Below are 17,342 nucleotides of genomic sequence, written 5' to 3'. Positions count from 1 at the left end.
TCCCTCCCGATTGAAAACGCCAACCGCGCCCTCCGCCGCCGCCCGCTCCGCGCACTCCGCACCTCAGAATTTGACTTCAGCACTGCGCCTCCTCTGAGTGTCCGTATACGTTACTCTTTCCTCCTAGTTGTAGGACTTCCACTCAGCCAGCGTTCCTGTGGGTCTGGGTGATGTCCCTTCCGTCTTTTAGTTTCACTTTTGAAATGGTTGTTCGAGGCGGCAAACTCCGGCGTTAACCTATGCCGCCATCTTGGTTCTCCCTCCTCAGGTAACATCTTTTTAATCTCAGTGATGAGTAATAGGCATCTATGTCATTATACCTTTATATGTTTGAAATGTTTCATTATTTTTTTAACTAATATAAAATAGAAACTGGATCTATTATCAGTATGCTCTTTTTTATAATTGACATAAACGTATTAGTTTCAGACAAACATCTTATTGATTTCATATATATTATGAGTGTATATATATATATAGAAATGATCACACAGTTAAAATATTTTTCTTGTGATGATATCTTTTAAGATCTACTCTCTTAGCAACTTTCAAATATGCAGTATAATATTATCAAATATAGTCCAGTATCTTTTTGTTGTTGTTAATCCTCACCCAAGAATATTTTCCCATTCATTTCTAGAGAGAGTGGGAGGGAGGGGGAGAGACACAGAGAGAGAAACATTGATGTGAGAGAGACACATCGACTAGTTGCCTCTCACATGCACCCCGACTGAAGCCAGGATCCTTCAGTCTGCAGGCCGACACTCTGTCCACTGAGCCAAACTGGCGAGGGCAGAGTCCAGATCTTTTTAAATGAATACTTCCCAGAATTCTTTTAGGCCAGTGGATCTTAACACATTGCAGATGAATCACGAGAATTCTCGCTTCACAGTGTTTTACAAAGTATCATAATTTAAAAAGATATTAGCCTGTAAGAACATGTAATAAATAACTTCAACATGCTATGGGTATGTAATTTTAAAGCATGCCTTTAACATTTATGGAAAACGTTTTTGTACTCATTCAGTAAAAACCTATCTGGCCACTGGGTACAGCCAGCAATAACACTGCTGGTCTGCAATGTGTTAACTTTTTTTTGAGCCATAAGTAGAGCCTAAAACCATTAACCCTCTCCCCAGAAATATGCAAGAGCACATGCATACACACTCACTGACTTGAATTTTTGGAGCCCATCTGTGGAGTCCAGGTTAACCATTTCCATTTCGGATGTGTTAATTCCAAACTCTTGATGTGATGCAATAAGAAGAGAGTGGGTCTGAGTTATGGGTGTTCCTCTCCTATAATCTCTTTCCTAGTGATAATCATATACGTATGTTTAATCTATTGTCAAGGAGGGGTAATTACTTGGCACTGCATTATTGGGCTAAATTTATTTTTGTTTGGTCCATGAAAAACAACATGCTCTTGGAGAATCAGAAGCAGTTTGACCCTTGGCTAAACATTAGAAACGAAGATAATCATTGAAGACATTGGGGGTAGGCATATTGAGATGGATCATGTATTTCATGAGAGTGATTTAGATTATTATGATTCCGTTTCCTAGTGGTGAAGATGGCTAATTGTAGGAATGAAAGCCTATGGGACTGTGCAGTGTCTTCTTTCTTGGCGTCGAGCCTGGGTGCCATAGGGCAGAATGGACTGGGTCAGCCTTCACTGTTCACTGGACCAGACCTTTCTGCCTCAGTAGACAGTTACTTTTTCATAGAATGGTTATCTGAGTTTTGTGTTCCTACTGACAGAACGAGGTAATAATGCATCTGAAGCAGCCCAGATGCTCCATCTCATCTAACTGTGTTTGGTTTGCAGAAGGACTTGCTGAAATGTAAACAAGAAGCCAGAAACTTACAGGGGATAAAGGTAAAAAGGAAGACATTTAAATCTTTAAATAAATTATCTACAAGGTCGAGTAGTCTACTGGTAAGAGTAGGTGCTAGGAGGCTTGATGGGTCCTCTTGTCTTTCTTTGTATACATGGTGGGCCTTTGGCAGACTCTGTGCTGTTAGGAAAGGGAGAGCTTTGTGGATGGGAAGTGAGATGTGGTAAGGAATATACACCTTTGTTTTGCCGAGGCTTATTTCTGGGGGGTTATGACCCCTGGTGCTGCCACTTCCCTCTGTGCTGCCTTGTTTGTTTCTATCTATAAACAATCAATTCCTACAGTTCTCTTCAGTTTTATTTTTTTACCTGTTCTAAAGAGGTATATCTTCTTAAAAATTGTAATTTACTTAGTTCTTGAATAGTTAATAGTATTCAAATGGTTTAAAGTTAATAAGGTACAAAAAGAAAATCCTTGAAAAGCCTGACTTCTGGCCCTGTCCCCCCAATCACCTAGTTCTTCCTCTTGGAGGCAACTTACCAATTATCAACAAATTCTATATAATAAAAGTCTGATATGCTGTGTCCGGTCAACTGGTTGGCCAAAGTGTAATATGCTAATGATATGCTCAGGCCGTTCAACTACTTACTATGACATGCACTAACCACCAGGGGGCAGACACTCCAACTGGTAGGTTAGCTTGCTGCTGGGATCCAGCTGATCAGGACTGAGCAAGATGGACTGGACATGCCCTGGAACCCTCCCACGGTGCCTCACTGGCTGGCCAACCTCCCATGTCTCTTCCCGGCCCTGATCATGCACTGGTTGGGTCCCTCGGCCTGGCCTGCGCCCTCTTGCAATCTAGGACCCCTCGGGGTATGTCGGAGAGCTGGTTTCAGCCCGATCCCACAGGGGGAGCGCTGCTCAGCCAGAAGCTGTCAGTCAGACATCCCCGCAAGAGTGAAATTCGTGCACTGGGTCTCCCGTCCGACTGGTAGCTATGATGCGCACTGACCACCAGGGGGCAGACACTTAATGCAGTAGCTGCCAAGCTGCAGTGACTTGGCAGCTATGGTTCTCAGGTGACACACCCAGAACCAGAGAGGAGGGAGCCCAATTCTGGGGTGCGTCACCTGAGAACCACCCTCTTGCAATCTGGGACCCCTCAGGGGATGTCAGAGAACCATTTTTGGCCTGATTCCCGCAGGCCCGGCCGAGGGACCCCACTGGTGCATGAATCTGTGCACTAGGCCTCTAGTACATACATAATTTCCCCCCAAATAATAGTATACAGCAAATACAGCTTGACATGTTGCTTGTGGCTGCACAGTGTGCCACTATATGTGATTATTTAATCATTTGCTCATACAACCAGTGATATAGCTAATCACCTTGAATGTATGTTATTTCACCCAAGTGGGAGCATGTCTGTGTATACATACTGGAAGTGGAAAACAGTGTTCCCCTCTTCCCTGCACTTCCATTTGTGGGCTAGACTAGAGCGTTTTCAGAGCCTGAGTCCTTTGAGATACTTCAGAAACAAATGTGTTCCATGGTCAAATACATTTGAGATCTGCCCTCTGGACTTGAAGAGTCACAGTGAATAGTGACATATTAAAGGACCCGGGGAGGTTTCTCGTAAGGAAGGTGGCCCAAAGCAAGGTTAGAATTATTAACCACAGAAGCGCTTTTCCTCCCATGGAGCACTGGGAAACGTTCCTCTGAGCTGCTGATGCCAGGGCCTCTTAGACTGCCTTTGCCACGTGCCGTCCTGGCAGACAGCATGTTCAGGAATGGGCTCCCACCTTCTCCAGAGCCGCACCATTTCTTTGTGGTCTGTAAAGAGGAAAGTCAGGGTCAATGCATTGAAATGCAGCCCCAGTCCACAGTTCCATTGGAGGCCACAGTGGTTGGAGGAATGACCCTTTTAAATACGTATGTATAACTCGCCTTTTCTTAAGCATGGGAGGAACCAAGAGTGTCCAAGCTGAGAGAAGGATAGCCTGAAGTTGGTAAGGTTCTAGGATATGGGAGGAGGAGCCATAGTCCAAGAGCAGTTCTGAGCATGGAACTATGTATATTCCCAGTCCTGGTCCAGGTTGGGCATGGAAGCGCCGGCAGGTGCAGGGGTCTGGGAGGCAGGGTGGAGGGACCTCAGGGATTCTGGATGAATAGGGTGGCAGGCAGAGATAGGCTCCAGCCTGCTAGGAAATGGGGAGTCGGCAGCGAGGTAGACTGAGTGTTTATATGCCCAAGACATAGATGAGAAAGCCAGGGGGGAGGAAGGAGAGTGCATTGTCCAAGGTCACTGTCACAAAAGTAGTGAACTTGTCATTTGAATCTAAGTCCTTTTTATTGCCCAAGACCTTGCCCTAGGACACCACACCGTCAGGAATGACGCAGAGGGTAGTGGTGAGTACCAAGTGAAGGAAAATCAGGTTTCATGTAGTTTGCTAGGACAATGGATAGGATTGTCCTTTAGGTGCCACTGTCCTGGAAGGGGCAGAAAGCCCCTGCTCATCTCCTGTGGCCATCCCTGAAGTCACTCCCACCGGCATTGCCAGAACTAATGCTGGGTATGCAGTGAGGGGTTTAATAACTTAGTAATAACCGGCTGGCTGATTAATTGGGGCCACAATAATCAGTATGCTTCCCCCCCAGGATGCCTTGCAGCAGAGGTTGACTCAGCAGGACACATCTGTTCTTCAGCTCAAACAAGAGCTACTGAGGGCAAATATGGACAAAGATGAGCTGCACAACCAGAATGTGAGTTAAATGAATGAACTGTGACCTCACTGAACCCCAGGAGCAAAACAGGGTCCTGCATTAAGTCCCGTTAGGTCTGCTGTCCTGATCTCTCAATTTCAGGTTGTCTGCTCGCGGTGTCTGCAGTTATTTTATTTCCTGTCAGACTTGCGTCTGTTCCCAAGGGAGGGCCTCCAACACACTGGCCTCAAGCTCTTCAGCGTTGAGGCCACCGAGACACGGAGGCTACACTGTGTGTCCACAGTCTGTGTAGACACGCAGAGCAGCTGTGTGACTCTACCGCAGCCCTGCCCTCTGCTTCCCACAGGAGCCCTGGTTACTGAATAGTAGTTTCCTGCTGGGCTTGGCAGACAGCCCCTCCCTGCCATTAATTCTTTCTTACCTTCTTGCAGGTGGATCTGCAGAGGAAGCTGGATGAGAGGAACCGGCTCTTGGGAGAGTATAAAGTAAGAATGAACGTCAGTTTGGAAATAATTTCCACCTGACCTTGTCTTATGAACAGCCCATGTTGCTGTTGTTCAAAGAGCACTTAAGTACTCTGTGCTTATCCTTGCTTTTGGCACGGAAATCCTTCTCTGTGTTCCCGTGATGCACTCACCCTAACCCTGAAGGTAGAGAGCATGGCTAGGAGAAGCACAGAACTAGGAGTGTGGACACTTCAGATTAGTCCTAACCTTTCTATCTAACTAGCATGGATAGCATGTAGTGGTCCTTCTGCAAACAGTAGCTCCCTTTCTCCTTACCCTTCCAAGAATCCTTTGCGCTGTGCAAGACTGCTGTGGTGTGTGTGGTGTGGGGTGTAGCTTGAGGAAAGCACCGTTCCCCCAAGCCTCCGCTTTCCTCCGATGGAAGTTGCACCGCAAGGGGTGAACTGTTCGATGTTCATGACTCTGCCACATCTGAAAGCTCGCTCTCTACTGCAGAAGGAGCTGGGGCAGAAGGACCGCCTCCTTCAGCATCACCAGGCCAAGCTGGAGGAAGCACTCCGGAAACTCTCTGAGGCCAGTTACCAGCAGGTGGGGATATCTTCAGCCACTGACTTTCCTGTCCCTGTGGCCTGAAGAAATGCTTTCCTGACTTAGTCTCTGGTTTGCAGGTGGATCTGGAGCGGGAGCTAGAACACAAAGATGTCCTTTTGGCTCACTGTATGAAAAGAGAGGCAGATGAGGTAACCTCCAACTCGGGGTCTCCCTCCCACATTTACAAGGGCAAAGAGTGGGGGTTTGTTTCTGAATCAGGATGGAACCAAGGCCACAGGTCAGCTTTTTAGGAGGTTATTTGGTGAGGGGGTTATGAATACAGATTCCAGGATGAGACAACCTGGTTTCAGATACATCTTTACCACCTGTTAAAATTAACTTTATTGGTGTAACATTGGTACATCCTTACCACTTTTGACCATTGTGTGACTAATTTACTTGCTTCTGAACCTTAGAAATAAGGCTCATCTGGAAAATGGAAATAATAGTGGCCCCCTCTGCCATAATGAAGAATACATAAAATAACCCAGGTATGGGGGGTGGGAGTGTCTGGGGAGAGGTCAATGGGGGGAAAAGGGAGACATATATAATACTTTCAATAATAAAGAGTTTAAATTAAAAAAAATAATAATCCCGGTAGATGAGTAAACATAGTCCTGGTAGATCCACCTGGCTCAGAATCAGGATCAAGAAAAGTTAGTCATTACATGGTTGGTGTGGCTCCGTAGTTGAGCATCAACCCATGAACCAGGAGGTCACAGTTCAATTCCCAGTCAGGGCACATGCCCGGGTTACTGGTTCGATTCCCAGTAGTGGGAGTGTAGGAGACAGCTGATCAATGATTCCTTTTTTTTTTTTTTAGTTTTTTTTTTAAGTTTTAAGTTTTATTGAATTTTTACAGAGAGGAAAGGAGAGGGATAGAAAGTTAGAAACATCAATCAGCTGCCTCCTGCACACCTCCTACTGGGAATGTGCCCACAACCAAGGTACATGCCCTTGACCAGAATCGAACCTGGGACCCTTCAGTCTGCACGCCAAGGCTCTATCCACTGAACCAGACTGGTTAGGGGAGCGGTTCTCAACCTGTGGGTCCTGACCCCTTTGGCAGTCGAACGACCCTTTCACAGGGGTCGCCTAAGACCATCCTGCATATCAGATATTTACATTACAATTCATAACAGTAGCAACATTACTGTTATGAAATAGCAACATAAATTTTATGGTTGGGTCACAACATGAGGAACTGTATTTAAAGGGCCAGAAGGTTGAGAACCACTGGGTTAGGGCATCAATGATTCTTAATATTGATGTTGCTATCCCTCTCTCCCTCTCCCTTCCTCTCTCTCTGAAATCAATAAAAAGATATTTCAAAAAGAAAGAAAGGAAGGAAGGAAGGGAAGCTAGTCATTGTTTTTATTTTTAAATGACTGAAGCAAAGGCCAGAGGTGCTGTAGCAGCATTCTCAGGCCCTCCAGTGGCCAGGCAGAGTCTAGGTTGGGGGCTTCCCAGCTGAGGTTTCCCTTTTGTTTATTCTACATTCAACAGTGCCTGTGAAGGGTCAAGTACAGGGGATGCAGCAGTGAACAAAGGGGAAAAAAAGCCCTGTATATTCTAATAGAGATATGAAACAGATATATAATTATATAATTATAAACTATGTCAGGAAGTGACAAATGTAAAGAAGAAAAGACAGGACATCTTGGTTTGGAATTCTCTCACAACAAGCATCATTTCTTCTTGCTGCTGTAGGTGACCAATTACAACAGTCACAGCTCTCAAAGCAATGGTTTTCTCCCTCCGGCGGCAGAAAAAGGAGCCGCTTCAATCACTCCGAGAGGGGTAGGTTCTTAAGATTTTAGTGCAGATCTGCCACTTCCAGCTGAAACCAGAAGAGCATCTTAGCCATCACCAAGTGGGCTCGCCTTTTGTATCCCACTTCCCTATTCTTGCATCTGTTGGGTGTGTAAAGATCTGAGGCACTTGTTACTCGAAATGAAGAATTGGTGGGAAACAGTAGGCCTGCTTCTGTGGAGGACCATTTCCTATAATCACACCTCCTCCCTCAAAAATAAAAGATCTATCCTGGAAATTTCTCCCCTATGTCTTCTTAAGCCCAGTGGCCAGGATATGGTTAATGACATGACCCTGCAGCATGCCAGCAGCCCCTCACTCTCGCCCACAGACCAGCGACCTGCAGCTCGTACGCGACGCTCTCCGCAGCCTGCGCAACAGCTTCAGCGGCCATGACCCTCAGCACCACACCATCGACAGCCTGGAGCAGGGCATCTCCAGCCTCATGGAGCGCCTGCATGTTATGGAGACCCAGAAGAAGCAAGAAAAAAGGGTAATCCTCGCTCTCTGCTGTTTCTCTTAGGCAAGCTCCCAAAGAAGCTTAACTTTATCCATTTTAATCTAGAGGAAGGCAGTACTAAAGGATGAGACCCTGCTGAAGGTTGCAGTTGCTTTTCTCTTTGGTTTTCCTTTTCATCATGGTTTCACAATCCGGGGAGGGAGTTCATGATAACTCTCACTCCTAGCAACTGTTTAAATATGGAAGGAATTGTGGTGCTTGGCCCCACAGCTCTCTCTTTACTGCTTATTTCCCTTCCCCTTCTCCCCTGAATGAGCTCGCATCAGATGAGGTACTATATGGGAAATGCTTGAAAATTAGAACGCCTTTTATAAATGTGCATTATTATTGTTAGAATAAATATGTACAGTTTTATACACTGTGGAAGAAGATGTATATTTTAGGCAAATGGTAGAACGAGTATATTTTAGGCACACTTTTTAAATTTCTTGGTTAAGTTCTGCCAATGATCATAATTCTTGTGATTTTTGTGTGGCTCTCCAGGTTCGGGGCAAGTCACCCAGAACTCAAGCAGGTAGTGAATACCGGGAGTCCTGGCCCCCTAATTCCAGTAAGTGCTCATTATTGCTCAGCAAGGTCTCCTAGAATATTAGATCAGACGTTAGTATTTTGTGGATCGAATTTTTCTTATATAATTTCACTTTTATAATGTCTTGTTTCTGGAGCAATACTAGTTAGTATCGAGTTGTTTCTAGGACTATGAAGATACCATCATCATCACCTCTGTCACTTCAAGTACCATTTATTTAACCATGTGCAGGGTGCTGTTCTATTGACTCAGAAAGGCTAAAATACCTTTGGGAAATACTATAAGCTTAAAACATTTATACCAAATAAAACAGAATTTAAGACAACAAAAACATACACAAATCATCCTACAACCCAAATAGCACAGAAAATTCCAGTTCTTTCTTGCACCAATAAGCTTGATTTTGGGGGGATTTTCCTTAAAACTTTGATTGCTTATTATGTCATTCGGTTTAAGTCCTGCAAAATCGTTGCGCCATCTAGTGGTCATGGCTAGGTAGTATTTTTTACCTCCTCTATGCCTACTCATTACATTTCCCCCCCTATTCATTCCAACATGTTGGAAATCTACCCTGCCTCATAATTTCTGTTTTACTCTGTATCTTACCTTTTGATTTAATAACATTCACATTTTCTTATCTTTTATAGTTTACCCAGACCCAATCTAAAAGTATGTAAATAATTTTCAAAAACCAAATAGTATAAAGCTAACCATAACCAGTTTTGTATTTCACATATGCAATTAAGAAAATAATAATAAACAAAACCTAAAGTATGTCCTGGCCAGTGTTTCTTAGTGGTTAGAGCGTTGACCTGCAGACCAAAGGGTCCGGGTTCGATTCCTGTCAAGGGCACATACCTTGGTTGCAGGCTTCTCCCGCATGCAGGAGGCAACCAATTGATGTGTTTCTCTCACATTGATGTTTCTCACTATCCTTCCCTCTCTCTTCCACTCTCTATAAAAGATCAATGGAAAAATATTAACAACAATACAAAAAGAAACATGAAACCTTGGCCAGCGTGGCTCAGTGGTTGAGTCTTGACCTATGAAGCAGGAGGTCACAGTTCGATTTGCAGTCAGGGCACATGCTTGAGTTGTGGGCTCCCCAGTGCGGGGCATGCAGGAGGCAAATGATCAATGATTCTTTCTCATCATTGATGTTTCTATCTCTCCCTCTTCCTTCCTCTCTGAAATCAATAAAAAATATATATTTTAAAGTGAAATCAATAAAAATATATTTTTTTAAAAACCACACTAAGATATCATTTAAAAAAGGGAAATATGAAAAAGAAGAGTAAAATAAACCCAAAGGAAGCAGAAGGAAGGAACTATTAAATATAAGAATAGAAATCCATGACATTGAAAACCGAAAATTAGAACAAAATAAAACAGAAAACTGGTCCTTTGAAAAGTATAATAAAATGGATAAAACTGTAGCCAGACTGCCCAAGGAAAAAAAGGAAAGACACAAATTACCATTAGAAATGAAAGAGAGAACAACACTATAGATTTTACAGATATTACACGCATGCTAAGGAACAAACAACTTTATGCCCATAATTTTGACAACTTTGATGAAATGTATAAATTCCTGGAAAGACACAAACTACCAAAATTTACTCAAGAGGAAATAGATAATCTGAATAGGTTTATAGTTATAATAAAATTAAATTTGTAGTTTAAGATGTTCCATCCATCAAGGAAAACTCCAGAGTCTGATAGATTCACTCAAGAAAAAAAATAATACAATTTCATACCAACTCTTCCAGAAAATAAGAGAAGCAACATTTCCTAACACATTTTATTTTACCCTGATTCCAATCAGTATCTCTGATGAACATAGATGCAGGAAAAGAAAGAAAAGGCATAGATATTTGAAAAGAAGATGCAAAACTGCTCTGTTTGTAGATGACATGATTGTCTATAGGGCATATCCCAAAGAATCTATAATAAAGCTACTAAAACTAAGAAATGAGGTTAGCCCGGCCTCTGTAGTTCAGTGGTTGAACGTCAACCTATGAACAAGGAGGTCACAGTTTGATTACGGGTCAGGGCTGGGGTTTCGAGCTCCATCCCTGGTAGGGGGTGTGTGAGAGGCAACCAATCAATGATTCTCTCTCATTGATATTTCTATCTCTCCCTCTCTCTCTGAAATCAGACATCCTTAGCGCTGCTGAGGAGGCAGGAGAGGCTCCATGTGAGAGCGCACTGACCACCAGAGGGCACCTCCTGCATTGAGCGTCTGCCCCCTGGTGGTCAGTGTGTGTCATAGTGACCAGTCATTCCCAGTTGTTCTGCTGTTAGGGTCAATTTGCATATTACCCTTTTATTATATAGGATAATATACATATATATTATATATATGTATATTACATATATTTTTAAATAAATGAGTTTGGGATCCTTTTGTAGTTCATAAGTGTGATGATTTGGTATTCACGCTGCTGTGTGAGATGTGCCTCCCACGAACCTTGTTACACCTTTGGCACATTACCTGTCTGACGTGAAAAAATGAAAAAAGAAAAAAAGAAATGAGTTTAGTAAGGTTACCAGACACAATTGTACTCTATATACTAGCAATGAATACGTGGAAATAGAAAAGAAAATTTAAGTACCACTTATAGTAGGACCAAAAAGCATTAAATACATAGGTACCAACCAATCTTATAAAATATGTGCAATGTTTCTATGTTGAAAACTATAGAACACAGCCTGGCTGCCATAGCTCTGTGGTTGAGCATCGACCTATGAACCAGGAGGTCACAGGGTGATTCCCAGTCAGGGCACATGGACGGATTGCGGGCTCGATCCCCTGTGGGCGTGTGATCCCCAGTAGGGAGTGTGCAGGAGGCAGCCGATTAATGATTCTCTCCATTGTTGTTTCTATCTCTCTCTCCCTTTCTCTCTGCAATCAATAAAAATATATTTAAAAAAAGAAAAGTATAGAACACAGATGAAATAAATCAAAGAACATATAAAGAAATGGGAAGATGTACCATTTTTCTTGATTAGAGTACTCAATATTGTTAAGATGATCCATTCTCCCCAAATAATCTATAACCTCAATCATATTCCAATAAAAATCCTTTTGTAGATATAAACAAGCTGAGTCTGAAATGTATATGGAACAATAAAGGGATTAAAATAGCCACACAGGCTGGAGGGGGTTGATGGGGGGGGGGGGGGTAACATATGTAATATTTTTACAATAAAGAATTATTTTTTTTTAAAAAGGAATAGCCATACAGAAAAAGTTGAGAAAGATGAACAAAGTATTTGGATGACCACACTATCTGATTTCAAAACTAAAAAGTTAGTACAGTATAGGTGAATGCAGAGACACATAGATGAGTGGAACAAAACAGAGAGTTCAGAAATATTTGACCAGTAGATTTTCAGTAGCTGTGAAAGGGCTAGTCAATGGCAAAAGGAACGAAGGTTTAGGTTACCCAACCAGAAAAAAAAAATACAACACAGAAGGATAGGCTTTTCAACACATGGTCCTGGAGTAATTAGAGACCCATATAAAAACAGTCTTGACACATACCTTATGCCATATACAAAAATTAACTCCAAATGATCATGAACTTAAAAACTAAAATTGATTTGTGATGCCTTTTAAAGTTATGTATTAAATTTACACACACACACACACACACACACACACAAAGATTTGTTTTGGGGTCTTTTATTTGAGCTTTTTGTACATGCTTTTTATAGTAATTTCACACTGAAGTAACAGTTATTTTAACATGATTTAATGTTGTGTAAGGCTTGCTCTCCCTCATTACTCTCGTTTTCATGGGGAAAGTCTGTAATCCAACTCAGTCTTCTTTACTAATCAACTGAAACTGCTCTCTAATGTCATCGATGACCTAGTTACTACACCTATTTTTAGTTACTAGACCTCTGTGTGGCATTTGACTTCATGATTACCCTTTCCTTGAAATTCACCCAAAATGTGTCGTAACATTTGTATTAACTTGGGCTGCCATAACAAAACACCATGGACTGTGTGACTTAAAAAACAGGGGTTTATTTTCTCACAGTTCTCTAAGATCAGGGTGCCAGCATGGCCAGGTTTTGGTGAGGGGGAGCTCGCTTCCTGGCTTGCAGATGGCTACCTTCTTGCTGTGTCCTCACATGGTGGAGAGAGAGCTCTGATGTCTGTTCCTCGTCTTATAAAGGCACCACTTCTATGGGGTCAGGGCTCCACTCTTATAACGTCCCTTAACTTTAATCCATCCTTAAAGATACTGTCTGTAATACCATCACACTGGGGTTTATGGTTTCAACATATGAATTTGGGAAGGGCAGGATTCAGTCCATAGCAATGTTATTTTCACATTTTATTATATTGTAATTGTTTTGCTATTTCACCCCACTAGACTTTGAGCTCCTTAAAGATGGGGATTGGATCTAATTTATTTTTGCATCTCTAGTATTTGATACATAAAGGCAACCAATAAACATTTTAAAGTATGACATAACTCATCTCTCTATCCCTATATTAGTTAATAGTACTGTCATGCATCTTTTTTTATTTATTTATTATTGACAGACTTACAGATGTCCTCCATTTCCCCCATCTCTACCCTTTTTTACCCCTCCTCCCCCCGGCCTTCGCCACATTGTCTACATCCATGGGCTATGCATATATGCATATATGTTCTTGGGCTAATCTCTTCCATTCCCCCTCCCCTCTGAGATCTGCCAGTCCATTCCATGTATCCATGCTCTGGTCCTATTTTGTTCATTAGGTTCCACATATGAGATCATATGGTATTTGTCTTTCTCTGACGGGCTTATTTTGCTTAGCATAATCATCTCCATGTCCATCCAAGCTGTCACAGAGTTCCTTCTTCTTTACAGCCACGTAGTCAGAAAGAATACATGCACCCCTGTGTTCACTGCCATGTTATTTACAATAGCCAAGATCTGGAAACAGCCCCAGTGCCCATTAGTGGATGAATGGATAAGGAAGATGTGGTACATTTACACAGTGGAATACTGCCATGCATCTTTTCCCCCCAGACTATACTTCCCTTTTACCCCCAACATCCAACTGTATCCCAAGTACCCAGACTTTTCCCTTCTAAAAGTCCCTCAAATCTGCCTTAGCCCGTTTGGCTCAGTGGATAGAGCTTCAGCCAGTGGACTTGAAGGGTCCCAGGGTTTGATTCCCATCAAGGGCATATGCTTGAGCCCCAGTAGGGGGCATGCAGGAGGCAGCCAATCAATGAGTCTCTCACATCATTGATGTTTCTATCTCTCCCTCTCTGAAATAAATAAAAATATATTTAAAAAAATAAAAGAAAAAGGTTCCTCAAATCCATTCCTTTTCTGACTCCATCTTGCCCTTCCTCATCTTTCAGATTGTTTTTAATTGCCTGTTAATGGGATGACTGGTTTCTAGTTTCTCCCATCCAACTCATACTTTACTTTGCCGCTAGATTGGCCTTCCTACTGTCTGATTATGTCACTCTTTTTCAGGATCTCCCCGGAGCTTACGACTAATATCTAAATGTTTTATGCTGGCAGAGTCCTTGTGATCTGTCCAGCCTTACTAGTTAACTTTTAATTTTTAAAATACATGATCACATTCCATGCACATACATGTATCGTTCCCTCCTGGAATGCCCTTTTCGACTTCTCTATCTGATGATTTTTTAAATGCTTTATGGGGCCTTCTGATCTCTTCCAGGTGGAATTAACCACTCCATCTTCAGTTCTTCTGTGCAGTTTGCACAAGTCTGATTTCAGTGTAATTATTTATATCCATATTTGTCATCCATATTAGACTGTAAACTCTTTGAGGTCAGAGACCACATATGGTTGATTCTATATTCTCGAAATTTAGCACATGTAAGTGTACAATAAATGTTTGTTGAATGAATGAATGCCTCAATCAATAATAAAATTTAGTGACTAAAGTGACTGTTTTAGGAGCTAGAGCCCAAGGAACATCATGGCATATAGTTTTAATAACTGGCATTCTTTGAAGAAAAATTCTGAAAACTGTCTGTGATTGCTATACAAAGAATGAATGTTCCCTTGTCTTTCCTCCCCTGTATTAATTCTTCCCTCACACTCTCCTTTGTTTGAAACCCTTTCCTAGAAATGCTCTCCTGTGGCTGCCAGTTTGAATGGGATCAATGTCTAGAAAAAGTTAAGAAGGAAATATATGGAGATGGAATTGCAGGACAGATTTTTTAATTTTAATCTCACCTGAGGATATATTTTTCCTTTGATTTTTTTCTTTTTTTGAGAGAGTGGAAGAGAGGGATGGAAAAGGGGGGGGGGCAGGCATCAGCGTGAGAGAGACACATCAATCAGTTGTCTCCCACACATGCCCTGACCAGGGCAGGGATCCAACCTAAAACCCAGGTATGTGCCCTTGACCAGAATCGAACTCATGACCCTTTGGTGTGCCGGCCGATGCTCTAAACACTGAACACCAGCTAGGGCACAGGACAGATTTTAATGACACTTTATTATTTTTTGGTCCTGATAAGAGTTTCTGATTGGTCTTTCCTCCTGTTCTTTTAAAGTCATAATCACAAGTACTCATTAATAAAAAGCTTCCAGTCCTGCCGAAACCGGTTTGGCTCAGTGGATAGAGCGTCGGCCTGCGGACTGAAAGGTCCCAGGTTCGATTCCGGCCAAGGGCATGTACCTGGGTTGCGGGCACATCCCCAGTGGGAGATGTGCAGGAGGCAGCTGATCGATGTTCCTCTCTCATCGATGTTTCTGACTCTGTCTCTCTCCCTTCCTCTCTGTAAAAAATCAATAGAAAAATATATTTAAAAAAAAAAAAAAAAGCTTCCAGTCCTGGTTGGTGTGGGTCAGTTGGTTGAAGCGTCATTGTCATTGGGTTTATTTCCCAGTCAGGGCACATACCCAGGTTGCGGTTCATTCTGGTCAGGGAACCAATCAGTGTTTCTCTCTCACATTGATGTTTCTCTCTCCCCTCTAAAATCAATTTTTAAAAATTCTAAAAAAAATACAAATTTATTTTAAAACTAAATAAAAATTTTACATAAGTACCTATACAAAGCTAGAGACAAGATGTGGATCAAGAGAACTGAGTTAAAAACCATGGGCCAACACATACAGATCCTCTGTAGCTAAGGGATAAGGTAGATCGTCTTAGACTGGAAGCATGAGGCTTCCTTGGCGTCTGAGTTTCTAAGGTTATTTTGCTCCTGGGTTCTTGTTCCAATTCATTTCTCATTTCATGAATTGTATGAGCATTCTCTACCACAGACCTCCAAAATGTAAGTGTTGGCAATGTCTGCAGCTCCTGCTATGTGTCCATTCAGCCCTAGCTGAAATGTTGCTGGCTTCTCTGGCCTCTTTTGACTCTTAGCAACAATACCTGCAGAACAGTTGCTATTTCCCTACTAGAAATACCTAGAATGGATAAGAAATGATGGTCTTTGTGGTGGTGTCCATATCCAAAGCACTTCCTGTCTTTGTGGCCCTAGTGGCGACTTCCTGTGGGTCACACCCTGTGGACTTGGTGTTTGGCAAGGGTGTGAAAAGGAAAGTGTACTGTGACCTCAGGCAGCTTCATCCTCCTGGGACATTTTTTAAAAATTTTATCTTTATTGTTGCAAGTTTTACAGATGTCCCCTTTTTCCCCATTAAACCTCCTCCCCCCTTTACCCTTCCCTCCCCCTGGCCTTCACTTGCTGTCTGTCCATAGTTATGCCCATGTGCATATAAATTCTTTGGTTAATGGTTAATCTCTTCCCCACCCCCCTGCCGTCCTCCTGGGACATTTAATAAACCTGGAAATGAGAGGTGGGTGGTTGCAAGTTGAATGTTCTGACCATAGTCTCTCTGATTGCAGCGTTGCCTCACTCACAGAGCTCTCCAACTGTCAGCAGCACCTGCACTAAAGTGCTCTATTTCACTGACCGGTCACTTACACCCTTCATGGTCAATATACCAAAGAGGTAAGATTCTTGGATCTATTTCTCTTTTTAAAAGGGCAGGAAGGCAGAATCATTAGTTACTGCCCATCCATCTAACCAGCTAAGAGGTGTTTGAGAAGCTGTATGGTGAGGTGAGGTGAGAGCACAGGACATAGAGATTCTAGTTTCAGCTTTACCAGGGGCATTACAAGGGACAAGTCATGATCTGCTAGGCACACACATGTTAACGTAAAAAAAACACTGAAACCTGTAAAGAATTTTTGGTGAGTTTATTTGAGCCAAATTGTCGACATATGCTGGGAAGCAGAACCTCAACAAATTGAGATAGGGCTCCGGAGAATGACGGGGTTACATCTGTATTTATACATTCCAATCAAAGGAGGAACATAGGTGGGTTACATGAAATTCATTGGTGATAGATTAAGGAGGAGGGATAAAGCAAAGCAGGGAAACCCCTGGGATTGGACAAAAAGTAAAATGATGGACACATACTTAGGTGGGTGCAGGAACAATTAACATGATGATGAAGGGATTTGTGGTATCTGTCCTGGGGCCCAGCACATTTGGTTGTGCCCCAGGGGCTCCAGATACAGGGAAGTCACAAGTTACCCAGACATTTCAAGGGTATGTTATCATAGATACAAAAAGACAGATAGGCTCAGTTAAGGTAAAGGTTGACCTTGTCAGTGAAGATACTGGCCTAGGATGTAACTGCCCACCATAACTGCTTCACGTCAAAGTTTAATTTCAGACCATCCTTTGTGGTTACTTTAGGTCACCGAGTTTGCAAGACCGCCATGCAGGCCTCCCCTGAGCTTGTCAGGTCAGCATGTGGCCCCTTTCATCCACACACACAACAACTATGCTTCCAATCTTGATATGCAAATAGGCTTCAAGTTAGGAAAATAGTTTATGTTCT

The 17,342-nt window shown here is 42.5% G+C and overlaps 1 protein-coding gene across 4 annotated transcripts in view; it reads left to right on the top strand.

The window, feature by feature from the left end:
* The window catches only part of DIXDC1 (DIX domain containing 1), a 71,011-nt gene that overhangs the window by 47,756 nt on the left and 5,913 nt on the right, over positions 1 to 17,342 (top strand). For 3 of the 4 annotated variants that reach the window (XM_006761520.2, XM_006761518.2, XM_006761524.2), the window contains 9 exons: positions 1,828 to 1,878; positions 4,499 to 4,603; positions 4,996 to 5,049; positions 5,527 to 5,619; positions 5,700 to 5,771; positions 7,333 to 7,422; positions 7,766 to 7,927; positions 8,438 to 8,504; positions 16,339 to 16,444. In XM_006761520.2, coding sequence (XP_006761583.1) covers positions 1,828 to 1,878; positions 4,499 to 4,603; positions 4,996 to 5,049; positions 5,527 to 5,619; positions 5,700 to 5,771; positions 7,333 to 7,422; positions 7,766 to 7,927; positions 8,438 to 8,504; positions 16,339 to 16,444 — 800 coding nt within the window. Of the gene's footprint in view, positions 1 to 1,827; positions 1,879 to 4,498; positions 4,604 to 4,995; positions 5,050 to 5,526; positions 5,620 to 5,699; positions 5,772 to 7,332; positions 7,423 to 7,765; positions 7,928 to 8,437; positions 8,505 to 14,187; positions 14,706 to 16,338; positions 16,445 to 17,342 lie in introns of those variants that run through there. The other variant, XM_015562475.1, reaches the window with a different exon arrangement.

The sequence above is a fragment of the Myotis davidii genome, unplaced genomic scaffold (genome assembly GCF_000327345.1).
Source record: "Myotis davidii unplaced genomic scaffold, ASM32734v1 scaffold97, whole genome shotgun sequence".
Classification (NCBI taxonomy): domain Eukaryota; kingdom Metazoa; phylum Chordata; class Mammalia; order Chiroptera; family Vespertilionidae; genus Myotis; species Myotis davidii.
Note: the sequence above shows the minus strand (reverse complement) of the source record. Positions and strands in the feature narration are given on the sequence as shown.